Source organism: Ambystoma mexicanum, chromosome 12 (genome assembly GCF_040938575.1).
Source record: "Ambystoma mexicanum isolate Mex_15411 chromosome 12, UKY_AmexF1_1, whole genome shotgun sequence".
Classification (NCBI taxonomy): Eukaryota; Metazoa; Chordata; class Amphibia; order Caudata; family Ambystomatidae; genus Ambystoma; species Ambystoma mexicanum.
The window spans coordinates 679,484,027-679,509,587 of record NC_090936.1 but is presented as its reverse complement, the minus strand read 5'-3'; the positions used below and the strand labels follow the sequence as shown (position 1 = coordinate 679,509,587).

Genomic DNA, 25,561 nt, shown 5'->3' with positions numbered 1-25,561 from the left:
AACCGCAAGTTCACTAATGAGGTGGCCAAGAGGGATCTGTTTTTTGTGGTAATATAGGGCCTAAGCTGGTGGAGTAGTTTAGTAATATAGCGAAAAGAGGAGCTTTTGCAGGGGGCGTGGCTAGTTACCATGCATTGAGGTCGACTTTCTGTGCAGCTCTCGCATAAATCCTAAAATAAGATAGCTAAAATGGCCCGCTTTTCTCCAAATTCGCAAGAATAAGGGGTCTGATGGCGTACAGACCAGCAACACATATGCGCTGACGCTTGATCCTGGAGGTTGAAGGAGGACAGAGCGATGAAAAGCTGGGATGGGGATATCCAACATGGCGGAAGCAGAGTCCTGGTAAGCTGCCTTGACTGAGGGAAAAGAGAAGCGCTCTCCGCCCTACAGCGTGCACAGCCGGATGGTCCTGCTGCCGGAGAACTGGACTGAGCCGAAGGGGGAAGGAATACAGCATAGCTGCTCTGTGTGGCGGAGCAGCCCACCACTGTGGACCGGCTGAGGTGGGACGGAAGTGCCTTGGAGGGGGGGGGTCGGATTAATAAACTGTTCTGCACCGGAGCCGGTATGGGCACACAGGAACTGAGGGCCCAGCTGCTCATGGGGGCTGACAGACTCCAGAGTTCACCGGAGAGAGAAGCAGGGAGGAGCGATGCATTAGAGCACTGCACCAGTGAAACCAGCAACCCAGATGTGTTCCACTCAAAAACAGAATGGGAAATGGGCCAACATTGATTGGAGCAGACGGATCTGTGTATGAAAAGGGGGTGGGGCTTAAAGCCTGTATTATGTGTTCCGATACCTGTAACCCAGCCATGGAGAAGCATAAGGCTGTAATTAGCACGGGGTACCAAATGACAGACAACCAATAACAGGGGAGGAGGGGATAAAAGAGCACTGAAAGTTCATTGCAGTCTGGGTTCTTCCAGTGAGGTGAATGGAGGAGAAAGTGGACCGAGAGGACAAGCAGAGTTAGGATGGTGCAGAGGAGCTTGGAGGAGGATTGTTTAAGGCAATTTCGAGTATGTGTGTTCTTGAGGCCATCTGTGACACAGTAGACAAATCAGGCAAGAGCACTGAAGTACTATTGCTAGATAAACTAGCTGTGTCAAACACCCTATTTATTGGAAAACTTTAATACACAATCTAGCACCTTTAATTGGTGCAAAATCGTGGGCCCTTAATGGGCAAATGTCACTCTCATTGACCCTCAACTCCACTGGCTGCCCATCGAAGCCAGGATTACATTCAATGACCACATTAATAGATAAATGCATGTATAATAATGCCCCCAATATCTTGCCAAAAGAATAGAACTCTGCATGTCAACACACACCCTTAATTCCTCAACTAGGAATATGGACGCACTATCCAGATTCAAGCTTAAATCAGCAAAAGGATTCCCGTACAGGATGCTAATGTCTGGAATTCTCTTCCAAAACCCTTGAGAACAGAGATCAACCTTATGAGTTCAAAGAGGCAACATTTCCTTTTCCAGATGCATTTGTCCCCATGATAGAACCTATGTTACCTGGATGTGAGAGGTGGTTTCTAGGTCCAGCATGTGTACATCTTCCGGTTTAAACACTCTGCAAACCACAACAACATGGCTACTAATAGTAGTGTTCGGAGTGATAAATGACTGGTCAAGTTTAACAGTATGGCTAACGGAGCATTCAGCATGGTAGGTAGAATTCCGTAAATCGAAAAATATAGAATTTCCAGAGATTTTGATCAGTTTCTGGCTCTCTTGCCACATGGAATACATTGTATCAGGCGCCACTGATTTCCCTAAAATTGCCAGATAACACAGCTTTTGTATATGAATTTCAAACATTTTGAACTTCCTCAGTTTTGTATTGGTCAACTATTTGCATTTTGACTTGTTAATGGTTTGACTTTACCTTTCAAACCATTTTCAAAATGTGTCTTGAATGTACTTGCTTCAAATTACTGAGGTCATGAGAATGAGCTGTCCTGTTAAAGGATTGACACAACGCAACACCATGTTTTTTCAATACTCTTAAAACGACGTGGATATGACACGAAAGTGTTGAAGTTTTCCTACGGAAAAACGGCTTTATAAGTGTACCGAGGGTTCCCAGTCTGGCGACGGGGAATATTCTAAGCATGTGAATCCATGAAAGATCCAATGCTGGAGAAAATGCTATGCTGCTGCTATGGCCACAAAGAGCTACTCTTGGAAGGAGCAAAATGGCGTGTGCTGCCTAAACATCCCAATATGGATAGACCTCCCCTTGCCAATTTAGTACTTCAAAGTTTTTTTAACACTCAAACAAATACAATTTTGAACTATAACAACACAAAATAAATGGGCTAATCACAAAACACAAGAATGTAGCCGACATGATTAGAAAAACCATCCCACATTTGCAAAAAAGATTATCGTCCATGAAAAATTCCAAAAGAGTAAAATAAAACAGACACCCGACTTGTAAAGTCTAACAAAACTGTATTAATCAACAAATTGGTGGCATTTCTTTCTCAACAGTAATATCCAACAATGAGTGAAATTAAGAAAAATTAGAATACTCAAACAGCAGAGGCAAAACGATAATTTACCCATATTCTGAAGCACTTGGTCTCTCTCAAGCTGGGTGTCCCGGATCTTGTGCTGCAGCATCATCAGCTTCTCCTCATACTGCTGTTTCAGGGTGTGCAATCGCCGCTGGCTATTTTCTAGTTCATCAATTAGTTTCTGCTTGATGGCAATTTCACAGGTAATGTTTGCCAAATCTGCCTGATAATTTTCTAAAATAAAACAAATGACAATTATTAAAACACAACTGTAATTTGGTGGATTCGATATTCGTTTTTCAAGAAATGTGCAAAACAATCAATTTTATAAGTTTGGCTGTCGTAACAGTTCAAGTGAGAAGGGGTCCCCTAGGCTATCCAAAATAGTGTGACCAAAATAATTTTTTTTAAGTAAAGTAAAATGAAAAGGCATGCATTTATTATTCTGAGAACAGGATTACCCGAGGAATTGAGGACATTGTAGACTCAATACAAAAGTGTATATTAAAAAGGAAACAACCAGCCTTTAAAGCACACTTTTTAAAAAGAAAAAAAGAGGCAACGTAGAAATCTGGAAAATCGTTGGAACTATCCTAAAAAATTAATCCTGTGGGACCACTCCGACATTTCAACGTCAATGATGCAGCATTCTTATCCACTCCAGTGAGAGGATTTTTAGAAAAACAGCGCTTTGAACCATAGTTGCATACTAACAAGTCTTCACACCTACAGAGTGATAGTAATAAAAAAAATGCAAAGGTTACTAGCCATAGTGGCCAGACTAGTCCATAATCCCCTTTCCTCTATAATCATGGGTTGCCTTTTCAGTGGGGATGGAGACCATGCATTTTTACAAACTTTTGATGCAAAGCCAGAATGCATGCACCAGGCCTGCTGTGTCCACCTCACCTCTGTGTACTCTGCCCTCCAGATTCACGCGCCAGTCCTTTCTAATCCTTGGATGCAAGACACACAGAGAAGTATGGCTAATGGGGGTTGTGGAGGAGGGGGGGTATGGGGTAAAGAGGTTTATAGACACGGGGTATAGTAGTCACTACACTGAATGATTTTTACATACTCATATGTCCTATCCCCTTTCCTCATGGCAGAATCCAACGCGGAAACCATTTAAAGGGAGGCTACCAAACCATCACTAGTTGCACAGGATCAGTTGGCTGGTCAAATTGAAATTCAGAAAGTAATCTGACATCCATAAACATTTGCAAGATTAAGTAGTAAAAGCAGAGTACCGACTCTGCAGATAAGCAATATGAACAGCCCTTTGAAATACAACCAACGCCAATGTGGCATAGCTTGCATGTGTATGAGGACCATTTGGAGGTGGATGCTTTCTGTACCTTCTAGGTTCCCAGTTGCATGCTACCACCCAACTTGGAATATGTTCTGTTATGTGGTTTGTACTGTGCACTACTCCCACTTGCATGGTCTTTTGGCACTCTGGCAGTTCTGCAATGGAAGGAAGGTTGGGGGGGTTGTTAGTGGGGTTCAGAGGGAGAAGAGCAAAAGAGCTCTGATGTGCTTTTGGCACTTCTGATCAGATAAACCCGCCACTGAGCATTGTTCCTTTTGGCCTTTAGCCGTCATGTGGGGGCTGGCAGTAGAGGTAGGGTTGTATTTAGATCTAGAGTTTGAGGGCGAGTATGCAGCAGTGCAAAAGGGAGAAAAATAAATGGAAAAGGAGGATGGCGGAAGGGGAGTGGAGCAAAGGGAAGGAAAATAAATAAAAGAAAAAGGCAGATGGCAGAAGGGGAGTGGCGCAAAGGGGAGAACATGAATTTATAAGGAAAAAGGCAGATAGCTGGCAGGGTATGAAAGAGGATCTGCCTGTTTTAGAAGCCAGATTTCCTAAATGACTGCTACCATTTACAAGGAACATTTCCGAAACTAAATATATGCCCAGTCTAAATAAAATGTGGAAACTCTGTACACAGAGAATGGAGAGCCTTTTATGCTTCCAACAAAGGATTTGGAGGAAGAACGTAGCCAGAGAGAAGAATTGGACAGAACTATATAAAGGCAAGCTCATAGAACAACTTTAAAGGTTTGCAAGCTGAAAGAGACAAAAGTATTAATCCTTAAGTGGTTGGCAGCAAAAACTGCAGTCTTCGAGGTGTCTAATTTAAAATCAAAGATAGCCGTGGAGGACTGTGGGACAAGCCATCACTTCAGTCAGTGTTTAGCATAAAAGCAAATAGGATACTTTCATAACCTGGTAGTGGTTAGGTGGTGTTCGGAGTTTGACAACTTTAATTTCCTGAAAACTTATTATGACTTATATGTAACAATAATAATCCACAAAACATATAGAAAATTAGGCTAAAGGCAGTACTTCCTAATTCTGGCGCTACATCCTATATAATAATAAGGCCAGATATATGTTTGTCCGATACAGTCATGTACAGTAGAGACTGCCCACTTCGCCAGTTGTCACTGCTAGAGGGAGCTGTTGCCTTAGGAAATATATAGTGGTACTACTGTGTGAAAAAATATGTGTTTTCCATTAACATGAATTACAGCCAATTCCAATCAAATAGACCACTTAATGTATTATCTGCCTATTCCTTTCCTTACGCACTTTGGCCCGTGTCCACAGGCTTTGACACTAGTAGAGCTATAAATTGCCAGAATTTGCATGAAGAAGTTGTTTGTTGCAATGCTGAGAGGGCTCAACGACAGACCGATATATACGTCTAGTAGGGCGCAAAGCCTCTTGTTGCCAAATCGTTGTCCCAGCTGCTTTGGGCCGCAAGAGAGAGGCGTGCATCAGTGCGTGAGACTTGGGGTCCCTGCATCACTGTCTGATAGTGGTGGTCGCTGCTGGTGACTTTCCCGCCTTTCTTCAAGTGTCCCGAGACCAGATGCATCATTGCTTTCTCTGTCATTCGAGACGAGAGATGCAGCTCCAGTTGTAAACCGGACCCGCAACCGCACCCTGTGCATCTTCATGCTTAACCAAGGAGAGGATTTTGTACTCCAGGCGACCTTATACAAACTTGCTAAGTGTGACCCGGGAGTGAGCTAAGGGCGAGGAGTACTCATACCACTTACCAGTAGCCCCTAGTGCATCCGACCCCTTTTTACGCACAAAGGATCCCTTGTGGCTTGGGTGGTCTTCATTTCTCAAAGGTGTCCGGAAGTTAAGGACAGCGTTGTTCTCCGCAGAAGATTCTTCTCTGACTCTCGGAACCGTATTTTCCACAATCCAGTATCCTCTTCTAACTTTTCCTCCCCCTTGAATATTTTACTTTGTAGCTTTACGCATCACTGAGCGATTTTACGCACAAAGTTGACATTGAGCACAAGGCTCCATTCTTCGTAGGGCTCGACTTATAAAGTTAGGGATATCCAGTTCTGGAGTTGGCCCTTGTGATAAAGTTTGTCTGCTTTCCCTGCTCACAGGTTTTGGTGGGACTCTGAACTTTACCGCATTGACTGAAAAGTGACTGTACATATATTTTACATAGTATGTGTTTAAGTAGTGATATTACTGTGTTTTCCATTGTTCACTTGTGTTTCTTCTGGGCCTCATAAATTGTGTATTTTCGATATACTACTAAGGGCAATTCTTGTCATCCTCTTGTGTGTGCTCATCCAAGACCTCAGATCACCCCCACTACTACTGAGACTTAGCCTTGACTGCTCTCCAAGCTACCTTGAATTGTCCTGGCCTATGATTTGTCTCATCCGCTTCCTCAACGTCAGATGCTTTTCTTATGTCTACGAAAATCAGATCCTGATTCGTTTAGCTCTCGATCAGGTTGAGATGTTGTTGTGCCTTCATTAGTGCCTGACGGTCGCGGGTGAGTGGATGAACCACAATTAGCTGAGGTTGAATGGAGACAAGACAGAGGTGATGGTGGTAGGCGCCCCACCCTACGATCCTGCACTCTGGATGTCCTCTTTTTGGCCTTCCCCTCTTGGCTCTCTTCCTGTTCCAGTGACCAAGATGAAGAACCTGTGAGTGATTTCTTTCGCCCTCCCTATTAATGATGAAGTCTCTGCAGTGTACAAAGCTTCCATCTTAAAACACTAAAAAAGGTGTTTCCCATGCTACCAGCCACCCTCCGTCCTCCAGTGGTTGCGGCCATGGTGCTCAGCCGGTTGGATTATTGTAACTCCCTATCCCTTGCCCAGCCCAAGGGTTTAGTCCAACGGCTCCAGTGCCTTCACCTTATGGTGCTCACATCTCCCCAGTGTTGCGCACCCTGCACTGGCTTCCGGTGAGGCAGCGTATCAAGTTTAAGGTGCTTTGCATTGTTCATCGGGCGTTGCATGGACTGGGGCCAGAATACCTCCAGACCAAGTTTACCCGGTACCTTCCTACCCGCTCTTTACGTTCAGCTTTGGCCGGTTTGCTGCGTGTGCCTACTTTTTGCCGTTCGCGCATAGGTGGTCAGGCCTTTTCAGTTGCCGTTGGTCAAATCTGGAATCACCTGCAACTGACAGTAAAAACTCTGCCAAATCATTTGGTGTTCAGAAAGGCCCTAAAGACATTTCTGTTCTAGTGGATAGCGGCTAATGGATGGTGGTTCTGTCCCCCCTCTCTAGCACCAAGATACCATCGGGTGACCGTGCGCTGTACACATTTCAATAACATAGCAGACTAACTTTGCGGAAGCGCTCCCTGTTTCACTAACAAGGGTGATCTCCTGAACATCTGTTCAAAAGAGAAGAGTTCAGAAATCCATTCTAACAGCAGTAGAGTTAGAGTGGTCTTCCTTGTTTGGGTTATTCACCTCAGACAAGGATTGAGTTTACTGAGAAAGTTTCTAGAACCTCTGGTTTTTCAAGCAGGGACGTTCTTTTTATATTCTGTTGCAGGATTTAAATGGATGGTTTAGGCAGGCTCTTGGAGGCTTCTAAAATGGCAGCCAATGCCTCCTTTTTAGCAGAAAACATATCCAACACCTGAGCTGAGTTAGGATCACCTTCAGCCAGCTTTGCTTTATAGTGATTAGGGCCTTTGTGGGTTGTAATAGAGGAGGCATTAACTGAGCAAAGTCTTATTCCGATGTGGACTTGTCGGCTCTCCTGGATAAGATTTAGCACAAATCTAGCACAAATGAACCCTTCCAATGAAAGAACCTGAGTTTATAGCTCCCAGGGAAGTTTTCTGGTCCTTGAATTCTTCATGGATGTTCTAGTTAAACCAATGAATTCAGGGCAAAATTTAGAGGCAATAGGGAGGGTCGGCCAAACAGTTTACTCTCTTACCGGCTCAATATGTTGAGGAGATTGCAGCTGTGAATGGAGCTTCTGATCTCCTTGGGCTACTATTACTAGAGCTGAATAGATAAAGAGACAGACAAGTTATCCAATCCCATTGAAACGGGTGATAGATTGTGAGGCACTTAATTCCCACGTTAAGTCCTCCTGGTGAGGCTCTATGTTCTTATTAGTGTTGGTGGTCATATTGGCTACCTTGGGAAGGTCGACATCCAATACCTCAGCTTCTACAGTATGCTCAATTATCGTGTTGTGATTGTTTGCTTGTTCCTCCACATGCACTACTGCCAACGCCTGATCAGGTGTATTTTCTTTCTTCGAGTGCCACTGTGTATTCATTTTTTAATATTGGTGGATTTTAAGTAGAGCTTTATGGTAGGAAACCAGTCTTCCTGCAGAATAGACCGTTGAGACGTACACTTGGCTGCACACTCAGCTACACTCTGCAGAAATTGACATTTCTGTAGGCCCCTATTGCTGTTCAGTAAGCCTTGCATGTGTCAATTTGAGCATCTTTTTGTGTGTGTATAGTATATATGATACCTTAAACAAGCAAAACAAATACATTACAATTTAAATTCCGAACACACCTACAAATTCATAATGACAGATTCATCATTATAAAAAGTTAATCACACACTATAAAATGTGCATCAATAAAACAACACACATATACTTAAAGCCTTCCAACATAAACCCTATGCCAAGTATACCAGCTTTAGGTCTATAACCACTGTTTTTCTAACTTATAACTTCATGGTTCTAAAATACTCTGTAAAATGTCATTACCCTCTACAACTACCTGTTGCAGTTTCTCAAAAATGTCACAAAAGCCAATAAAAGTGGCACTTGTATTCCCATCATCAGTCTATCCCACACGTTTTCAGTTATCACTGCTGAGGTAGAGTGTGCAAATGGTCCATTTAACTTTAGCCTAAACTTCATAGTCTGTTGAAATTCCATCACCATATGAAATAATGTTTCCATGCTGTCAGATTTACATAGGCTACACGTTTTGAGTTCCTTAGGAATTTTTTTATCCTTGGTCCAATAACCTCCAGCGTTGGAAGACAATTTAATCTAAACTTCAAGTACCAAATATGGAATTGCAGGGATGGAAATGTCCTAGGTACAACCTAATTTCAATTGACGGTACCTACAGAAGACCTTTATTTCAGTAAAGTTTCTCTATATCAGTTGATTTATCCCACTTTTTAATTTAGTTTTTAATACACCACTGAAAGTCAAGGATTGTAAGGTCAATTATTTCCATAACACCCACGCCTCATTTTTTAAAATTACGTAGAAATGTGTTTGTATCTATTTTTAGCATTTCTCACAAATATGAACCAAAGCTCGCACTCTCCATGTTCATGATGATCTTATACATAGAGATGCATTTTTTCACATATGTTGGGCCCACCAGGATTGTAGACCCAACTCCAGTCTAATGCCAATGATTGGTACAGATTTTGGCAAACCAAGTACCTCAAGATACGTCCTTCAATGCAGTCCAAGCACTTCCTATTGGTGAAGGCGAACAGCTCTGTCCCATAAAGAACCATTGCAGTGACCTTAGCATGATAAAATTAAGGGGACTATTGAGAATGCACACAACCTATAACTAACAGACTTCAGTGAAATGCATGATCTTCCTTTCACCTCCATTTTCATTTTCTGCTTGTGTAGTATTTTTTTCGTAGAGAACAAGTAGCCAAGATGACAATAATTCCACCTCCACAATTTTAACATTAATTTCCCATACATATGTTTTCCTGATTCTCTTACCATTTATGGTCAATCTGTGATTTCACTGGATTAATAACCAGTTTATTCTGAATTAAATACACAACCACACCATTCAGTGCATGTTAACGTCCTGCTGGTGAAAAATCCAGTACAATCAAGTCATCTGCATATGCAATGCAGTTAACCCTTAATCCTCCACATTTAGTGGGAAATCGACCCCAGCCAATACTTTCCTCCCAGGGGTCAGATATGTACAGATTAAACAGGGCTGGTGCAATCACGCAAGCCTGTCAGACTCCTTCCTCCACTACTATAGCACTGGACAGATCACGCCCAGTATTCAGCCTGACCCTCGCTTCATTCTTACAATAGAACAGCTGAAGCATGCAAAGCATATGGCCCATATTCATGCCCGACCCCGACAACTTAAGTCATGATATGGAGCTACCTACGTTGTCAAAGGCGGAGAAGAGATCAAGGGATGCTACATATAGCTTTCACCCTGCATCTCCACCTGCCTGTGCGATGCAGACAAAAAGAGTGTCATCCCGCTCAGTGCCATTCCCATTCCCTTCCTATATCCTGTCTGCAAATTGCTGAACCTATGAATACTCTCAGCCCATTTAATTAGATCACTTAATAGTAGGTCGGCTAGGATCTTAGAGGAGGTATCTATCAATGAACTTGGCCTGTAACTTGCCGGGGCAACCCTTTCACCTTTTTAAAAAATGGGGACAATTATTTCCTGGTTCCACAATGATACAATGGTTTCCAATCCGATCACCAGTTAGTTTCTCCTCCATGTGCTAGCCTCCTCCAGGAAGGAAGGAAGGAAGGAAGGAAGGAAGGAAGGAAGGAAGGAAGGAAGGATTTCAAAGCCTCTTTTTAGTCTATCTTCATGACTCTCCCCCACCAACTTCTTTATCAGTTTCAAATAGAAATACACCACACATTTCCCAATGCACGAGTCATCAAACAGATTCACAAACCGCATATCTGAGGATGTAATTGCCATCAAGTCAGGAATTCTGCCACATATGGACAGTATTCTAGACCTATTAAGCAGGATACTTGCCTCATCTTGAAAAACAGATTTAAAGGTTATTGCAAGAGCAACTTGTACATCTCCTACTAAACACTTATTTATATCACTTGCTTTCTTCGACACTATATTACATGCTTCCACGCTTGTTACTCCTATTGTTGTACCATCATACTCCCTTTGTGTTGTAGACATTACAAGGGCCACCCATCACCCTTGGAGGGCCTCACATCTGTTTCCACTATACTATTGATCACCAAGCCCGGAAAACTTAGAAATAAAACTGCAGCTTTAAAAACGTTGTATTTATGTTTGCGGTCGCTTTTGAAGCTACCGCACACATAAACACAACGTTATTGTGTTTGAAAACGCTGCGGTTTTTCTTTCGAGGAGGAGCCTGAGAAACTCGGAAAGAAAAAACGCAGCGTTTTCAAACACAACCGCGTTGTGTTTCTGCCTGCCGTGGCTATCACTTTGGGTGATAACCTGGGGGAGCACCAGAGACCCAAAGTGAAAGCCAAGGCAGGCAGAAACACAACGCGGTTGTGTTTCTGCCTAAATCTGCTTTCCCATTTGGGGCTCTCGGGCTTCCCACGGGGAGCCCGAGAGCCCCAAATGGGAAAGCAGATTTAGGCAGAAACACTGCAGCATTTTGCATTTCCCATTTGGGGCTCTCGGGCCCCCCGTGGGGAGCCCGAGAGCCCCAAATGGGAAATCAGATTTAGGCAGAAACACTGCAGCATTTAGCATTTCCCATTTGGGGCTCCCGGGCCCCCCGTGGGGAGCCCGAAAGCCCCAAATGGGAAATCAGCTGTAGGCAGAAACACTGCGGCATGTAAACACAATCGTGTTGTGTTTCTGCCTGCCTTGGCTTTCACTTTGGGTCTCCGGTGCTCACCTGGGGGTGCACCGGAGACCCAAAGGGATAGCCACAGCAGGCAGAAACACAACGTGGTTGTGTTTAAAAACGCTGCAGTTTTTCTTTCCGAGTTTCTCAGGCTCTCCAAGCTGGAGGAGCCTGTGAAACTTGGAAAGAAAAACTGCAGCCTTTTCAAACACAATAACGTTGTATTTATGTGTGCGGTAGCTTCAAAAGCGACCGCAAACATAAATACAACGTTTTTAAAGCTGCAGTTTTATTTCTAAGTTTTCCGGGCTCCTCCAGCCCGGAAAACTTAGAAAAAAAAACGCAGTTAGTGCTTATTTTTTAAAAAAAATAAATAGCACTTACCGAGATTCAGCGGCAGCTTTCCTGCTCTGGTCTCCGGTCCCCGTCCTCCGCATACAGCACCAATGAAGGAAAAGCCACCCAGCGGTAGCTTTTGTTTACTACAGCTGGCTGGCTTTTCCTTCATTAGTGCCGTAAAAGCAAAAGCCAGCAGAGGCCGGCATCCATTTCACAAAATGGATGCACCCATGTGCTTGCTTTTGCGAATTTTGAGCTTGAATGGCTCAAAATTTTACATAGGAAGTTTTAAAAAAAAAGTGCTAGTATTTTTTTTTAATGTTGCCTATCTATTTTTTTAATACATTTTTTTGCTGGACTACCCCTTTAATATAGTTCTGATTCATCTATTGATTTCCAATTCTTTTCTCATTAGTACTGGGACGTGTTTCATTTAACTCTTACTGAGTCCCTTTTAACTTTCCGATATTCCTGTTTCCTGTACTACTTTCTGTCTTCAGGGGCAATGTTTCTGGTACCTGCAGGACTTTGGGCTCTCTCTCTCTGCTTCTTGGTAGCTCCCCGGTTCACTTTCCACACTGTCTGTTTCATATGCGTCCTGTTCTTGGATTCTGAATAGAAATGTTGCCGGGACTCACTTCGGGAGTTGCTTCATCCCGCTGGTCGTGCCGGTGTTGCTGTGCGGGCTGGCTGCCCACCACGTTTGCTGCGTGGTCAGGCCACCGCCAAACTCTCGGTCCAACTTGTTTGGATTTCCTCTGTTCTCGCACTCCAGTCTCCAGTGTTATTTTTTCCACGCTGACGCTACTTTGCTTTACGCAGACTCTGTTCTGCAACACATCGCATCCTTCCATTCTGTTACGTACAGGGGGCTTTTCCCTGGTATTCTTCGTTCAGCTTTCCGCCTCCCCTCAGCTTTCTGCCTGCTCTCGCTGGTTCTTTGGCTTGTCATCCCTTTTCAGCATTCTCGGCACAGTCCATTGGAGACTGATTTAAAGGGATACCCTCAGTCTCTTGCTGATAATATAGGTTCACTTTATCTTCATGAAACTAAGAACGTTCTGGTGTACTAGGTAAGTCCATATAAATTATCAGTTGGAGGGCATCAGGGAGTTCCTCATGGGAACGGGAGTCCTGGTCTCCAAAGGGGGAGTCTCTCCTGGTGAGGTCCAACTTGCCTCAGAGCAGGATCATCTCCCTAGCCTCACAGGTGGGACTCTTCCTTGGGGAGAGGAGACAAATTCCCCCAATTCGTCACAGTAGGAAAGAAAGTCATCAACTATGTCCCATTTGAAGCCAATAAAAGTGCAGGGCTGGAGAGTGCTCAGATTTAAGAAAGCTGGTGATGATCCATAGGTCAAACAAAAGGTTGAGGTACACCTGCAGCATCCTGGAAGATTCTTCTGGAGACAAGCTTCTTAGCATCCAGTTATCCAGGTAAGTATGGACTTGCATACCCCTCAACCTCAGGACTCCCACTAACGTATTCATGATCTTGGAGAATATCCAAGGAGAAAGTTGAGGCCAAATATCAGCACAGTGTACTGGAAATGCTGGTTCATATTCGAGATACACAGGAATTTGTGATGCAGTTTCCAATCAGGGCATGTAATTATGCATCTTTTAGATCCACTGAACAAATGCAATCCCCTGCACAAGGGAATGATGCAACCTGTCCTTTGATCAGCACCTAGAATTCTTCAACGGGGGAGAAATAGATTGAAGATTGATCAGTGCAGCACCATAATAGGGCCTATATGATTTTTCTTGGATACAGAAAAAAAACACAGACGTAGAAAACCAGGCATCTTTCTGGCTCAGGCAACAGCTCCAAAGCTTTCCTTTGGATGAGTTTTGCAATTTTTTGGGAATATTGATGGGGAATTTATATGAAAGAGAGATCGAGAAATAGGAGGAGAGGGAAGAAGCCGAAATCCCTTCGACACCACAGAGAGGATCTGAAAAATAGTAACGCCATGCAAGGATGTGCCAGGTTGGTTTACCCTCAACCATCTTCTTGCGTCTGAATGCATGCTCACTGTTTCTAAGTCAAAGTGGCTGCTGAGAAGGAGGGGTGCAAATAAAAGCCCTAAGTCACTTGTCTGGGTTGTTTGTGGGGGGATGAGTGCTTGGAGAGCTGTCAGGTTGACCAGCCAAACTGTCATGTGTGGCATGGAATGAGGAGTCTGACCAAACAATGGTAAAGTGATTGTTAAAGACATTTATAGAATAAACAAACTTATTGATCCCTAGCTAGCAGTGGTTTCCATACCTGAAACAAACTAAAACATGTCAGTGTAGTCCAAATTAAAAGTTCACCATCCTAGTGCAAACTCCCATTCTATCCTTACCACTTAACCCCAAATCCTAATCTAAGAAAAAGGATTTCCTCGCCTCTCTACTTTCTCTACCTTGCCCAAATGGGACGATCAAGAGGCTTGTCAATTGCTCTTCGGTATCGAGGTGGATATCTCTCGTAAAGAGTTGGAACAAAGACTTCTCTAGCTTCTCTTTTAGGAAAGACATGGGCCCCATTGGTTTCAAAGGGGCACTGACTCTTAGCAGGATCCAGTGTTGACGTATGTGCGTGAGGTAGTATGTCGTATGTAGCAAAAGGTATCCTGTGGCTCACAGGCACATGCCTCAGAGGCTGGCAGTTTACGAGCTGTACACCAGGTGAATATTGTTCTTGCCAATGATGCTCTCGAAGATCTGTGGTTCTTCTCGAGCACAACTTCCAAAGTATCCGCATTTTTGGTGTTTGGAAGAATATGTTTAGCTCCAGCACAGGGTTCAAAGTCTCTTTTGTATTGGCTTCCACTTTCACTTACATATGCCGAGGCTTCCTCCCAGCCTTTCTCCAATTCCCGTTACCAGTTCTGGGCAGGGAACGTTTCACCGTTTCTGCCTGGGGCTGTTCTGTAATGTTTTGTTTCTTCTTTCTTTCATTTTGGGCCCACTTGGCTTTGAAAGCCCTCGGCTATAGGCATTTTCTGCGTTCGGTTCCGAAACGCACTTCTGCTTGTTTCTTGTGTAATCCCCTACAAGGCTCCACGATTTTGCCAGAGCTGGAGGTTTCAGCATTGTTCCCAGACCACATGGTCCACCCACCACAGGTCACGCCTCAACCACGCTTTCTCTTGGTTTCAACTGTGATGCTGGAAATGCATTCGAGGAACTGGGTCTCCTTGTCTTTTAACTCATTATGTTGTGTGTTCTGCTTATTTTCTGCACAGGAGTCCAGTTTGGACCCCTGGCAGTGCAGCTCTTCATTTTGTTCTAGGTGAAAAGTACCCATGGGATACTCTTAGGGCACCCATGGGTAGGGGAACAACCCTCTACCCTTAATGTATTTGTTTGGGCACATGTGTGTTGCCCACAGTGTAGGGAATGGGCTGGTGGCAGCTACATGCGTATGTGACAGAAGCCTCCATTTGGGGGTTACCTAGGACCTGCCATAGGAATCAATGGATTCCTGCACATAGGCAAGATGGCCACTGGTGGCCTCTTGGTTTCCTTTGCCTTACCCCCTTGTTTCCCAAAGTCCTGAGCAGCCCTGGCCCTGTTCCCTTCCACTGAGGGGTTGTTGGGTGGAAGGTCCATATATGCCTCTTTGGCTGCCTCCTGCCAGAGTAGCTGGAGCCTTCCCAGTGGCTGCTTGTTGTGGGTACACCCTTCGGGAAGAGCCTACCTGAATGGAGCGAGTAGTCGATATGCATTCTGTGTTGTGAGTGTCTGGTTTTGGTTGTGTGACAATGCCTGCCCTGACTGAAACTGGAATAAATGCAATGTGGTGCACTGAAAGGCTGGGGAGCAGCACCCAATCCACATTATGTGTTGTGGGTGTCTAGTTTCCAGTGAGTAGCCTGAATGACTGAGAGCCTGATTGGGTGCTGTCTGCATGATTGCACTTGTGTGCGATTGGCTGGCTGAGCCTGGCTCCATCCGAGTGAATGGGGGGGTGTTTACTATAACGGGGGTCTTCACACTCACCTCCTCGTCAGAAGCTGTAACAAGAAACCTGAAGCTGAAAGTCATCTTAAGCTTGCTTCCTGGAGTACAGTTGGAAGAAGAAGTCTGGGGCTGCATCTCTTTACCAAATCAGAAAACTGCTGTGTTGACTGAAGGACTGAACCAGAGAGGACCTGGATAGGCAACCTCTTCCCCAGCTACAAGGGAACATTGTGCAACTGCTGCTCTTCACCTGAAGTGTCCTGGAAGCCAGTCCTGTGTGTCTGCCATCCAGAGAAGGGATCTTCGTGGGCCGAGATGAGGAGTGCCTTAACCTCTTGAATACAAGACGTTAATCTGTGTCACCCCGGGACCAAAGGAGTGTTTGACCATTGGAAGCCAGGTTTCTGAGCATCGCCCAGAAGAGGGGGTACACTAGCAAAGTGCTGCTTGACACCCGAAGCAGCGAAAGTTCCAAATCTCTGAAGAATACCTCAAAGGGCATCCTCAGCACATGACATTGGTCTACTTGTCTGTGCCAGAGAAGGTCCAGGGCCGCTGCCTGCAGTGGAATGTCCACTGGTGGGTTTTCTGCCACCAAAGCCTGAAGAAGACATCCCAAGGGTCCAGACTTGGTGAGGGCCGTCCAGTAGATTTGTCCAGGTTACCAGAAGCCATCCTGGGTTCTGTGACCCCCTTGGCACAAGCTGCAGTAGATGGAGTGTTATGGTGCTTGGGGAGATAACAGAACAGCGGGAAAATTTCAGCAAAGAGTTGGAGCCTCATCACCTCTCAGCAGAACCACCCCTGGAAAGGAATTCCCCAGCTAAGTTGACCAAGAAATAAAAGTCTACGCAAATTGTTCATACAACACTTCTTTGATGCAAAATCCTTTAAAGAGTATTGAAGGGACCTAGACAAAAAGCTCCCTCCAGTGTTGAAGACTGTTTTTGTATGTATCGAGAGTAAGTTAATCACGTGACGAACGTCCCACTGGTGATCAGCCACGAGGCACTTCAGATAGAGTGCGTGCAGGTCTGATGCCTGAAAGATACTCACATTATGTATTTCTGGTAAACCTGGCAGACACCAACATGCACCCCGGAGGCAGGGTGTGCCAAAGGCCGGGTGAAGTGAAATGAAAAAGCCATTTTTTGGGGCAAGTATGCTGAAAAAGGAGTGCTGCGATGAGGCAAACATTCCTGTGGGGCAGTAAAAGGGAGAGACAGGTGGTGCAGGAGAGCAGGGTGGAGCTACACTGCACCCGTGTGCATCTTCAAATTTCAAAGTTGAAAGTGCAAAGCACTCTTGTGGTGCAAATGACTTGTCACATCCCCAATGGAGGGAAGGGGACGGGACGTAGGAGTATTGTAAAGAAAGCGCCACAAATTAACAAACAAGAAGGAGTGAATGTCAAATGATAGCATGAGAATGGTTCTCTCTAAAGAAAAGCATAGCAGCACAGATGAGCTTAAAGCTAATATAGAAAGAAAACTGGTGTAGAGAGCTCAAATTACCTAAAGAGGTGAGGAAGAAGGAAGTGATGGAAGGAAAGGACAGAGTGGGTTTGATTTATGTAGCAGTGAATATGAAAGACCAACAAGCAGAAAGAATTTAAAACTGAAGCAGGAAAAATCAAGGTTACTAGAAAACAACTCCTGAGTTGTAAGGTTCCACTGATGTGAGCATATAATTACAACAGGAAATGGGCTGGCAGCTGTCTATTTTATAAAACAAGGAAGGTAGACCATTGCATGCTGAAAGTGTTTACGGTCATTAATAAAAAAACAAGTGGTACGTTTTCAGCACTGTTCCATAACCAAAATGCATAACCAAAATGCAGGACTAAAGTTACCCGAGGGCCTTTGTATGTTTTTTGTGTAAATGGAGGTCAGATAATTACAGACAGATGGTGCTTAATGTAAATGGCATGGCCTGCGATACAGAAAAACAAAGTAAACTAGATGACTAAGAAGGGATGACAAAAGCAATAGAATGTTACATTGCGCAAAATGGGAAGCACTCTGTTTGGAGGCAAGAGAGAAAATGTAGATAAAGTTAAACAATATTTGTAGATGAAAGAAATAGGGCTATGCAGATTATAATGATGAATCATAGGTTACAAAAGAGGAAAAAGTCAGCAAAACCGCCTAAAAACCGTACCTTTTTCATCAGATTCAGAATCTGAGTCTTCTGAGCTTTCAACAACTTCCAGTTCATCATCATCCTCGTCTTCCTCCTCTTCCTCATCCACGTCATGATCACTGTCTTGCACATCCTCCTTTTAAATATAAACAAAACATCAATGTTTTTGTCGAAATCTTGGGCTGTGCTGTGGTGTTCATTGAAACATTTATAATGATACACAATTTGAAGTCTTTTTGCCAGAAGAAGAAAACATTAACATGAATTTTCTATCTGACAAGGGGGTACGGGTGAGGGGGAATAGGGGACATGTGTCTGTAAATAGAAGCATCTCAGACATGTTTAAGCAATTCAATGGTGATCAGAGGATTTCCAGGAGCTAGATGCATTATCAAAGTGGTGGAATGGTTAAGTGTTGGTTCCAGCTAAATCAAATCCTCCTCATAGGAATGTTTCTTTTAACACTGCATCTGCTTTTTCCTTTCAACAATGACTTTCTGCACCAGGATCACTGGAATACATGCCTGTTGTGGTTTTACAAACTCTAGGCCTTAAATTGTTTCCATACCAATTTTCGCATCAATGGTTCTAAATATTCTTCCTGTTTACGTTTGTGACAGGCAATGTGATGGAAGTACTCAAAAGCAAGGCTGTACACTTTAAGTCTAGATGACTTACTGGTCTGTGAATACCCTCATTTCTTTAAAGAAGCTTGTAAAACACTTTTTATTTGTTTTTAAATGGCGGGCTACTACCTCGTGCCTGCCTTCTAAAATGTTGACATTGTCCAGACGTTTCCTTTCAACTCTGTTATTGTAGTGTTGGGGGAATTGACCTACACTGCTGTACCATAAAAATATTTTCGGTGTTTCCAAAAAGCTGAAAAGGTATTGTAGTCTGCATATTTTCCTGTTCATGCCCCGTGGAAGGCTACTGACCCACGCTCTGTGTTAAAAGCACTGTTGATCAATGCTCGCTCTGCAGTTGCGCATCGTGATGATCAATGACTTATTTTAGAAACACATGCGCCTGTGTTTTGTATCACGGAAACCTGGTTTAATGCATATTCTGGCCCTGACATTATTCAGCTGTTGCCAGCTAATTATAATATAGTTCAACTGGATCGACCACCTCCCAAGAGTGAAGGTGGCACTGTGCTGGTAGTAGACAAACTCCACAATTGCCAGGCTGTACCTTTTGTGCATAATCTCCCCTGTGAGCTGCTTCTTACCAAACTGTAGGCCTCTCCAGAATGTACTGTCTATTTCGTCTCCTACCAGTTTGGGGTGGATTTCGTGCAAATTATTCCAGACCTTACTCTGAATTACTCCAAACTAGTGCTGTTAGGAGATTTTAATCTCCACTTACTACAGTCTTCCAACCCTCATGCACAGAGCCTCGTTGCCTCTCTTGCACACTCTAGTCTTTCTCTAAGCAACCACAATTGGATCTAATGTTTTAAAATATCCATGGCACCCAGGTGTTTGACTCTTTGCCAATGCTTTGGTCTAACCATTTTCTGATTCCTTTTACGCTGCCCTATCTTCCCTCTAAAGCTAAGACCCCTCCCCTCATGAAACCGCAACGGCGATGGTCCAGAGTCTCGTTTGAGGCTATTTCTCACACCGTTATGGATTCTGTTCAGCAAAATAGGAATAAGTGTTTGTACATCTGAAATACATTGGCTACTGAAACAGAAATGCTGTCACATGGAGTGGAAATGGCACTCATTTTCTGACCTTGATTTTAAATTGGCTTATACACTAGCAAGGAATCATTATTAAGATTCTGTCAAAGCAGCTAAAATCCAGCATTATGCTGACTGCATCCTTAATGTCTTGTGCTCTTCTAAGAAGCTTTTTGCAGTTGCCAAGGAGCTCACCATTCCTGTACAAGCTCCTTCCTTGAGCACTCACTCACAATCTCATTATGACCTTATTGCCTCTTTTTTTCATAACAAAATCTGTACTATCATAGAGAAACTATGTGCTGAGAGAGCTACTTATCCCAGCACTGATATTTCTTTGCGCTGCTCTGTTAAATGCTCTAGCACGTTTAGTTATGTTACTATTACCGATAGCATGGTATCAGACGTGCTACTTAAGTTCAAATCCGCCTTGCCTGCGAATCCTGTACCCTTGTACATTTTACAGGATCCGCCCCTAAATGTGATTCCACTACTGACTGAGGCGCTTCAACACTCATGTACCACCAGACTCATTGCCCCCTCTCTTAAGCATGCTGTTGTGTGTCCGCTGCTAAAAAAGCCCCATTTGGACCCTACAGTGGTAGAAAACTATCGCCCAATCTCGCTTCTCCCTGCCATGTCCAAAGTGTTGAAATCCATTATTACTCCTCAGCTCTCTACTTACTTTGAGGCTAACCATATCCTCCACCCTCTTTCCAGGCGGGTTTCCGTCCTGAAATGGGTACAGAATCAGTTATGGTCGCACTTCAAATACCTTCAACTCTCTTTTCCTAAATACCCTCCTTCTCGAGCTCTTCGCTCATCCGCCTCCAACTCCCTCAGGGTCAGTCGCTTCTCCAAGCAACAAGTCGGTGGTAGATCTCTCTCTTCGGCCAATGCTCTCTCTCTGCATGTTAGGCACATCCAAGCTCTATCATTGTTTCGTAAGCAGCTAAAAACGTACCTGTTCTGATTTTGGCTGCTTCCTGCTTCTCCTCTCTGGTGGTTCACTACCTCAGCACCTTCATGCCCTCAGGTCTTTGCCGCTCTCTATACATTTTTATACACAGATACCTGCACCAAGGTGTTGTAGAGGAGCAGGTGGACACATCATCCCTAGCTCCCGCCCGCTCGACTCTATCATATTGGAACAGCAGGAGAAGAGCCCTATGTGGGAGATCAGGTATTGTCCCAATACTGCATCGAGTGTATGAGACACAATATGCACTTAGACAAACAGTTTTGAATGTGCCCTTGCATTGAAAGGACAGAAGGATGTCTCCGCACTCAAATGGACATCGAAGAGCTAGAAGTTAAATCTGACAAGAGCAGAGTGATCTCTTGAGGGAAATGTACAAAGACACACTGAAACAATATGCAAATACTTAAAAGGATAAAGATGTAACTGAAGAGATAAGAGAAGCATGTAATCGAAGGCAAAGAAATCATATGCATCAAATAAATAAGTGAGGAGAGATGAAGTTAATGCACATACGCAGAAACACAAGGTAGCTGAGACATATAGAAGCTTGCTGCAGAAGAAAACATAACGTGGCTAAGGCAGCCATGGTGGAAAGATGGACGTGGGACTTGTGTTGAAAGCAATCAAGCTACCTCAGAGACCGACCAGAGCTGCTGAACCAGGAGACGCTGGAAAACAGTTTTGTGTGAGGAATAAAAAGGAGTCTATTTGCCTGTGAACAAGGATGCCACATCAAGGAATAATTGAAAGGCACAAAGGGAGTCAAGAGGATAGGCCAGGTACCTAAGACATATTTCTATTAGATTAAGCAAGTAAGAAAACTTCTGCGAAAGCCAAGTATTGGACAATCAAGGATACGAAAAGCCTACGCAAGGTGGAGTGAGCAAATCTCCAGAGGCCAAGAGGAGTAATGACACCGAACTTAATTAAATCAAATAGCAGTAAATAAAAGGACAAAATTGACAAAATCATGGTCTCCTCACACATGACTCAAAAGTCGAAAACGAGGGCTATTCATTAAGCTCCAGACAAAGATAATGGTGTACCTACACTCCCTTGAAAGTCCCAGAACAGAGAACAAGCGGCAAGGTCAACTATGAAGAAGCCTTGGCTATGGACCTGACTGATGAGAGATTAACTAATTGGGCAAGTAGGTAGTAGTCGGACGTTGCTCTCTGCACTGGGGTTTCATTTTGCTTACATGCTGCAGAAAGTCCAAGGGTGGGAAGGAATGCCAACTGATCGGAGGCTCTTTGTAGCAACATGCTATACAATGTGCACAGGCCAAACCGCTGCTGGTATTCTGTTATAATCTGTATTATACGTGTTTAAAGGTGGTTCAAGGCATGCCTAGTAGATAAGGGGCATTCAATTATATTACTAATACTTATAAGATATATAGTCATACATGTTCCCCTAGCAAATCCCCCCCACTTCAATAGGGTTTACAGTTTGCCACGTAGGAAGACGACATAGCTGACGTACATTGAGGTATAAAACCGTTGTGTAATCGAAATTGAAGTGTAAATGCGTGGACTAGTTTGTTGTTTGCCAGATTACCCTACTTTATTCGAGCTGACAATAAAGTAGTACTTTGCTATATTCTTTGATTCTCTCTGGTTATTTGGGTCTGAGTTCATTATGGTAATTCCATCTAGCACATTATCCGCTTCAAGGTGCTAGAGCACATTATGGTAGCTGTGCAGATGGGTTCTGGTCCAGTAGACGTGGGCCTAGATTTGGACTATCGACTGATTTTGCCATTAGCCGGAAGATCGTAGAGCTTCCTGTGAAGAGCAGCATGCAATACACACGCGTGATAAGAATTGGTCAGCAAGTGCCCCTTTGAAGAAATTCCTGCCCGGTCCCCGCCGGTGCCCGACGGACTGAAGGCAAACTGGTCGATTGGGGAAGAGTATGCAGAGGGACTCAAGCTGAGCCACGGATGCAAGTAGAGCATTGAAAAAGGCAAATATATGGCAAGGGACTGGACCTGTATGTGAGTAACAGAATATTTGGGGATTAGAAAGAAAAGAAATAGATACCTCTCGATTCCTGGTTCCAAAAGGGAACTAAAACTACAAATAAGGGTATTATTTAAGGATGCCTGCGGCAGGCCAAAAAGAAGAGTGCGTATGAGATACATTATACTATTATTATATATTATTATAGTGATACTAAAGGAAGGAGTATGCAAAAAAATTCAAGTGCACATGTGTATGGGGTAATAAATATGTCAGTGTAAAACCTTTATTGTGTCTAGATTACGAGATATAAAACTAATTAAGGTGATCATCAGATTTTTAGATCAAGAGATTGACGTTAATCAGGAGGATAAAAACCAAAGGAGAATAATGAAGAATAGATTCATGAAGTGTCACTAATAAAAAAAAAAAAAGTAAAAAGATAGATAGTGTAAACAAAGGTATAAAAAGAACACCATAGCAGAGTTGAAGCAGAGTAGCAGTAGTTGTCTGCAGGGGCTAGGCGTTTGACTGCGAGTCTGCTTTCATTGTTACCTGTTTGCTGGGAGGAGTCTACAAATACCCTGCTCACTTGCGGAGTGAAGCAGAGTAGAAGCAGTTATCTGCAGTTTGCTGCCGTTCACTTCTGCTATGCCTCAGCGACAAGGGATGGCGGAGGAGAGAAGAAGATCCAGTTGCCGGAGTTTGGAACAACTAACCACAAGGAATGAGCCATGATCTGCATGGTAAAGCAGTCTTGTGGGCGCTAAGAAGGGCTGAAAAAAACCAACTCCACCTGCCCATCCGAGGATACAAGGGCAAGTGAGGTTAGTGACAATTTTGCCAAACAAACTGAAAAATTAGCATTTGGAAAAGATATGAAGGCTTTACAAACCAATGCGGGCGAACAATCTGACCTAGGTGTTTTTGAATTGCTCTTCATTCCTCACACCCAGTCAGCCCAGCTTCGTATAAAGAAAAAAACTGTGCTCTTAAACACCCCTCACCCTCCCTCTTGGACGCCCACACACTCGCGAGCAAAAAGATACAGGAGATCAAGAATGGCCCGTTGTTGTGGGTGAGGGGGAGAATGGTGAACCCCGTCTTGTTTTGTAATGGTGACTTGGAAAAAACGCCACTAACGACGAATGAAGAGTCACCCAAAGTTCCTACTGAACAGACCACTTTGACCAAACCTACCAAGTTACCCCATTATCCGATCACAGCAGAAAGAAGGGACACTGCTGGCCCTACCATCAAGACCTGACCGATAAAGTCTTTGGACCTTGAAAGAGTGGATATTACATAACCAACTTACCTGAACCCCTCTGTGGCTTGCCAAAGGGGCCTGGGGGATCTCTGAGAAAATATCTGCAATTAGAGTCCCCCTGACATCACCCTTAGGGGGCAGAAATGGGGGGGCTGTCAAATCACAATCCTCCCCCACCCATTCTACCCCCCGCTCCCACAAGGAAGCCACACACTCGTATGCTGCAGGTTTGGGAATTAAGGGGGGCAGTAATGAACTAAGATTCCACTATATAAACTTACCCATGGTTGGAAACAACCACCCACCAATAAGGGAAGAAGAGGATCCAGTCTTCTTAGAGAGCTTGAACCTACTGGAACAACGCTTGGGGGAGAGTTAAGCATATACAACTGCCTGCTGTGCCTAGAAGAGAAATAGTCCTGAAAGGAGACCTAGTACTACACTAGGAGGAAGTGAGACTGCTAGGAGGAGCACAGACCAGAGGCGGTTTTGCCTCTTTTAGCAACCATTCGTTAAAGGATAATAATTACATCAATAGAGGATTTTTACCCTTAAAAATGCCTGACAAATGGGATGAACACAACTAAGCCTTGGGTAATTCAGGGTGAAACAGAGGGAAGGAAAAGGCCAAGAATTGATAAAACTAATGGAGAGCTCAACTTCTCCTTTAATGTTCCGGCATCTCTGCACATTCCCGATTAACCCCCTGTTGGCTCCAGACCAAGGGGGGTATGTTATTCAAGATAAGGGCAACTGTGCCGAGAAGGAAACATGTGGGTCAGGAATTAATGCAAGTCCGCTGCGGCAATGTCAATAACCATGGCACTGTTCATAAAACTATACGAATCATTAAATGACCAATTAAGAGACCAAACTAATCTATCTGCCATGCTCCTCTCAAACATGTCTATTGTGGAAGGCTTTGTGACTGCAGTCCAAGAAAAACTGGATAAGAATAGGGAAGAAATTACAAACATACTACACAACATCTTAGATCCCATGATTGAGGAAAAGAAGTCAAGAAGATCATCAAGGGCTCGATGTGATATTGGGGCTCTTTCATAAAAGTGGCAGAATGTGGACTCCAGTGCATCGAACTAGGAAAAACATCCCCAACACCCGAAGTCCTCCCCAAAGCCTGCCTCACGGAGAAGGAGGTTATAATAGCATGGTTCAATGGCCCTAGGAGTGACCAAAGGCTCCACAAAGTGGTTGAAGCATTAGATAAACAATCACACATCAAAGAATAGTCGATGTTCTCAGGAATAAAAAAAAAAAAAAAAAAAGAAAATGGATGGGAAGCCACTCCAGCAACGAGAAAACAAAACGAAAACAATCCCAAATCTAAATCTAATGACTCCAAAAAGTTATGTAAGAAGGTTCAAGTTACTTACCTGTAAATATTGTTTGTTCTCCAGCATGGGTCTGGCATGGATTCACATGCTCATAAATGTTCCCCGTCGTCAGGCTGGGAACCTTCGGTAAAAGAAAAAGGTTTCCCTTTAAAATTGTATTTCTCCTCTAAAGCAATCACTGTCCTCTGGGTCATACTGCCCACATCCAATGACAGTCCTCTCCCTAAGCCCGCCTCTGGCAGCCATCTACAGATTTGGTAAGCAAGTAAAGTGGCAGTATGAGCAATAAGAGCTGCAGAGGGGCAGGAGGGAGGATTTGCATGAGAAATCCATACCAGACCCATGCTGGTGAAGAACAAGTTACTTACTCCCAGTAACGTTCTTTTCGACTGGATGTTCCTCACACGTATTCCTCATCTTTGATATTCGTATGGTCAGCTTT

At 43.9% G+C, this 25,561-nt stretch overlaps 1 protein-coding gene across 8 annotated transcripts in view; it reads right to left on the bottom strand.

Annotated features, from left to right (window-relative positions):
- The window catches only part of KIF21A (kinesin family member 21A), a 2,335,619-nt gene that overhangs the window by 1,221,932 nt on the left and 1,088,126 nt on the right, over positions 1 to 25,561 (bottom strand). For all 8 annotated transcript variants that reach the window (XM_069629214.1, XM_069629217.1, XM_069629219.1 and 5 more), the window contains 2 exons: positions 17,880 to 17,997; positions 2,587 to 2,775 (listed from right to left, as the gene is read on the bottom strand). In XM_069629214.1, coding sequence (XP_069485315.1) covers positions 2,587 to 2,775; positions 17,880 to 17,997 — 307 coding nt within the window. The remainder of the gene's footprint in view (positions 1 to 2,586; positions 2,776 to 17,879; positions 17,998 to 25,561) is intronic.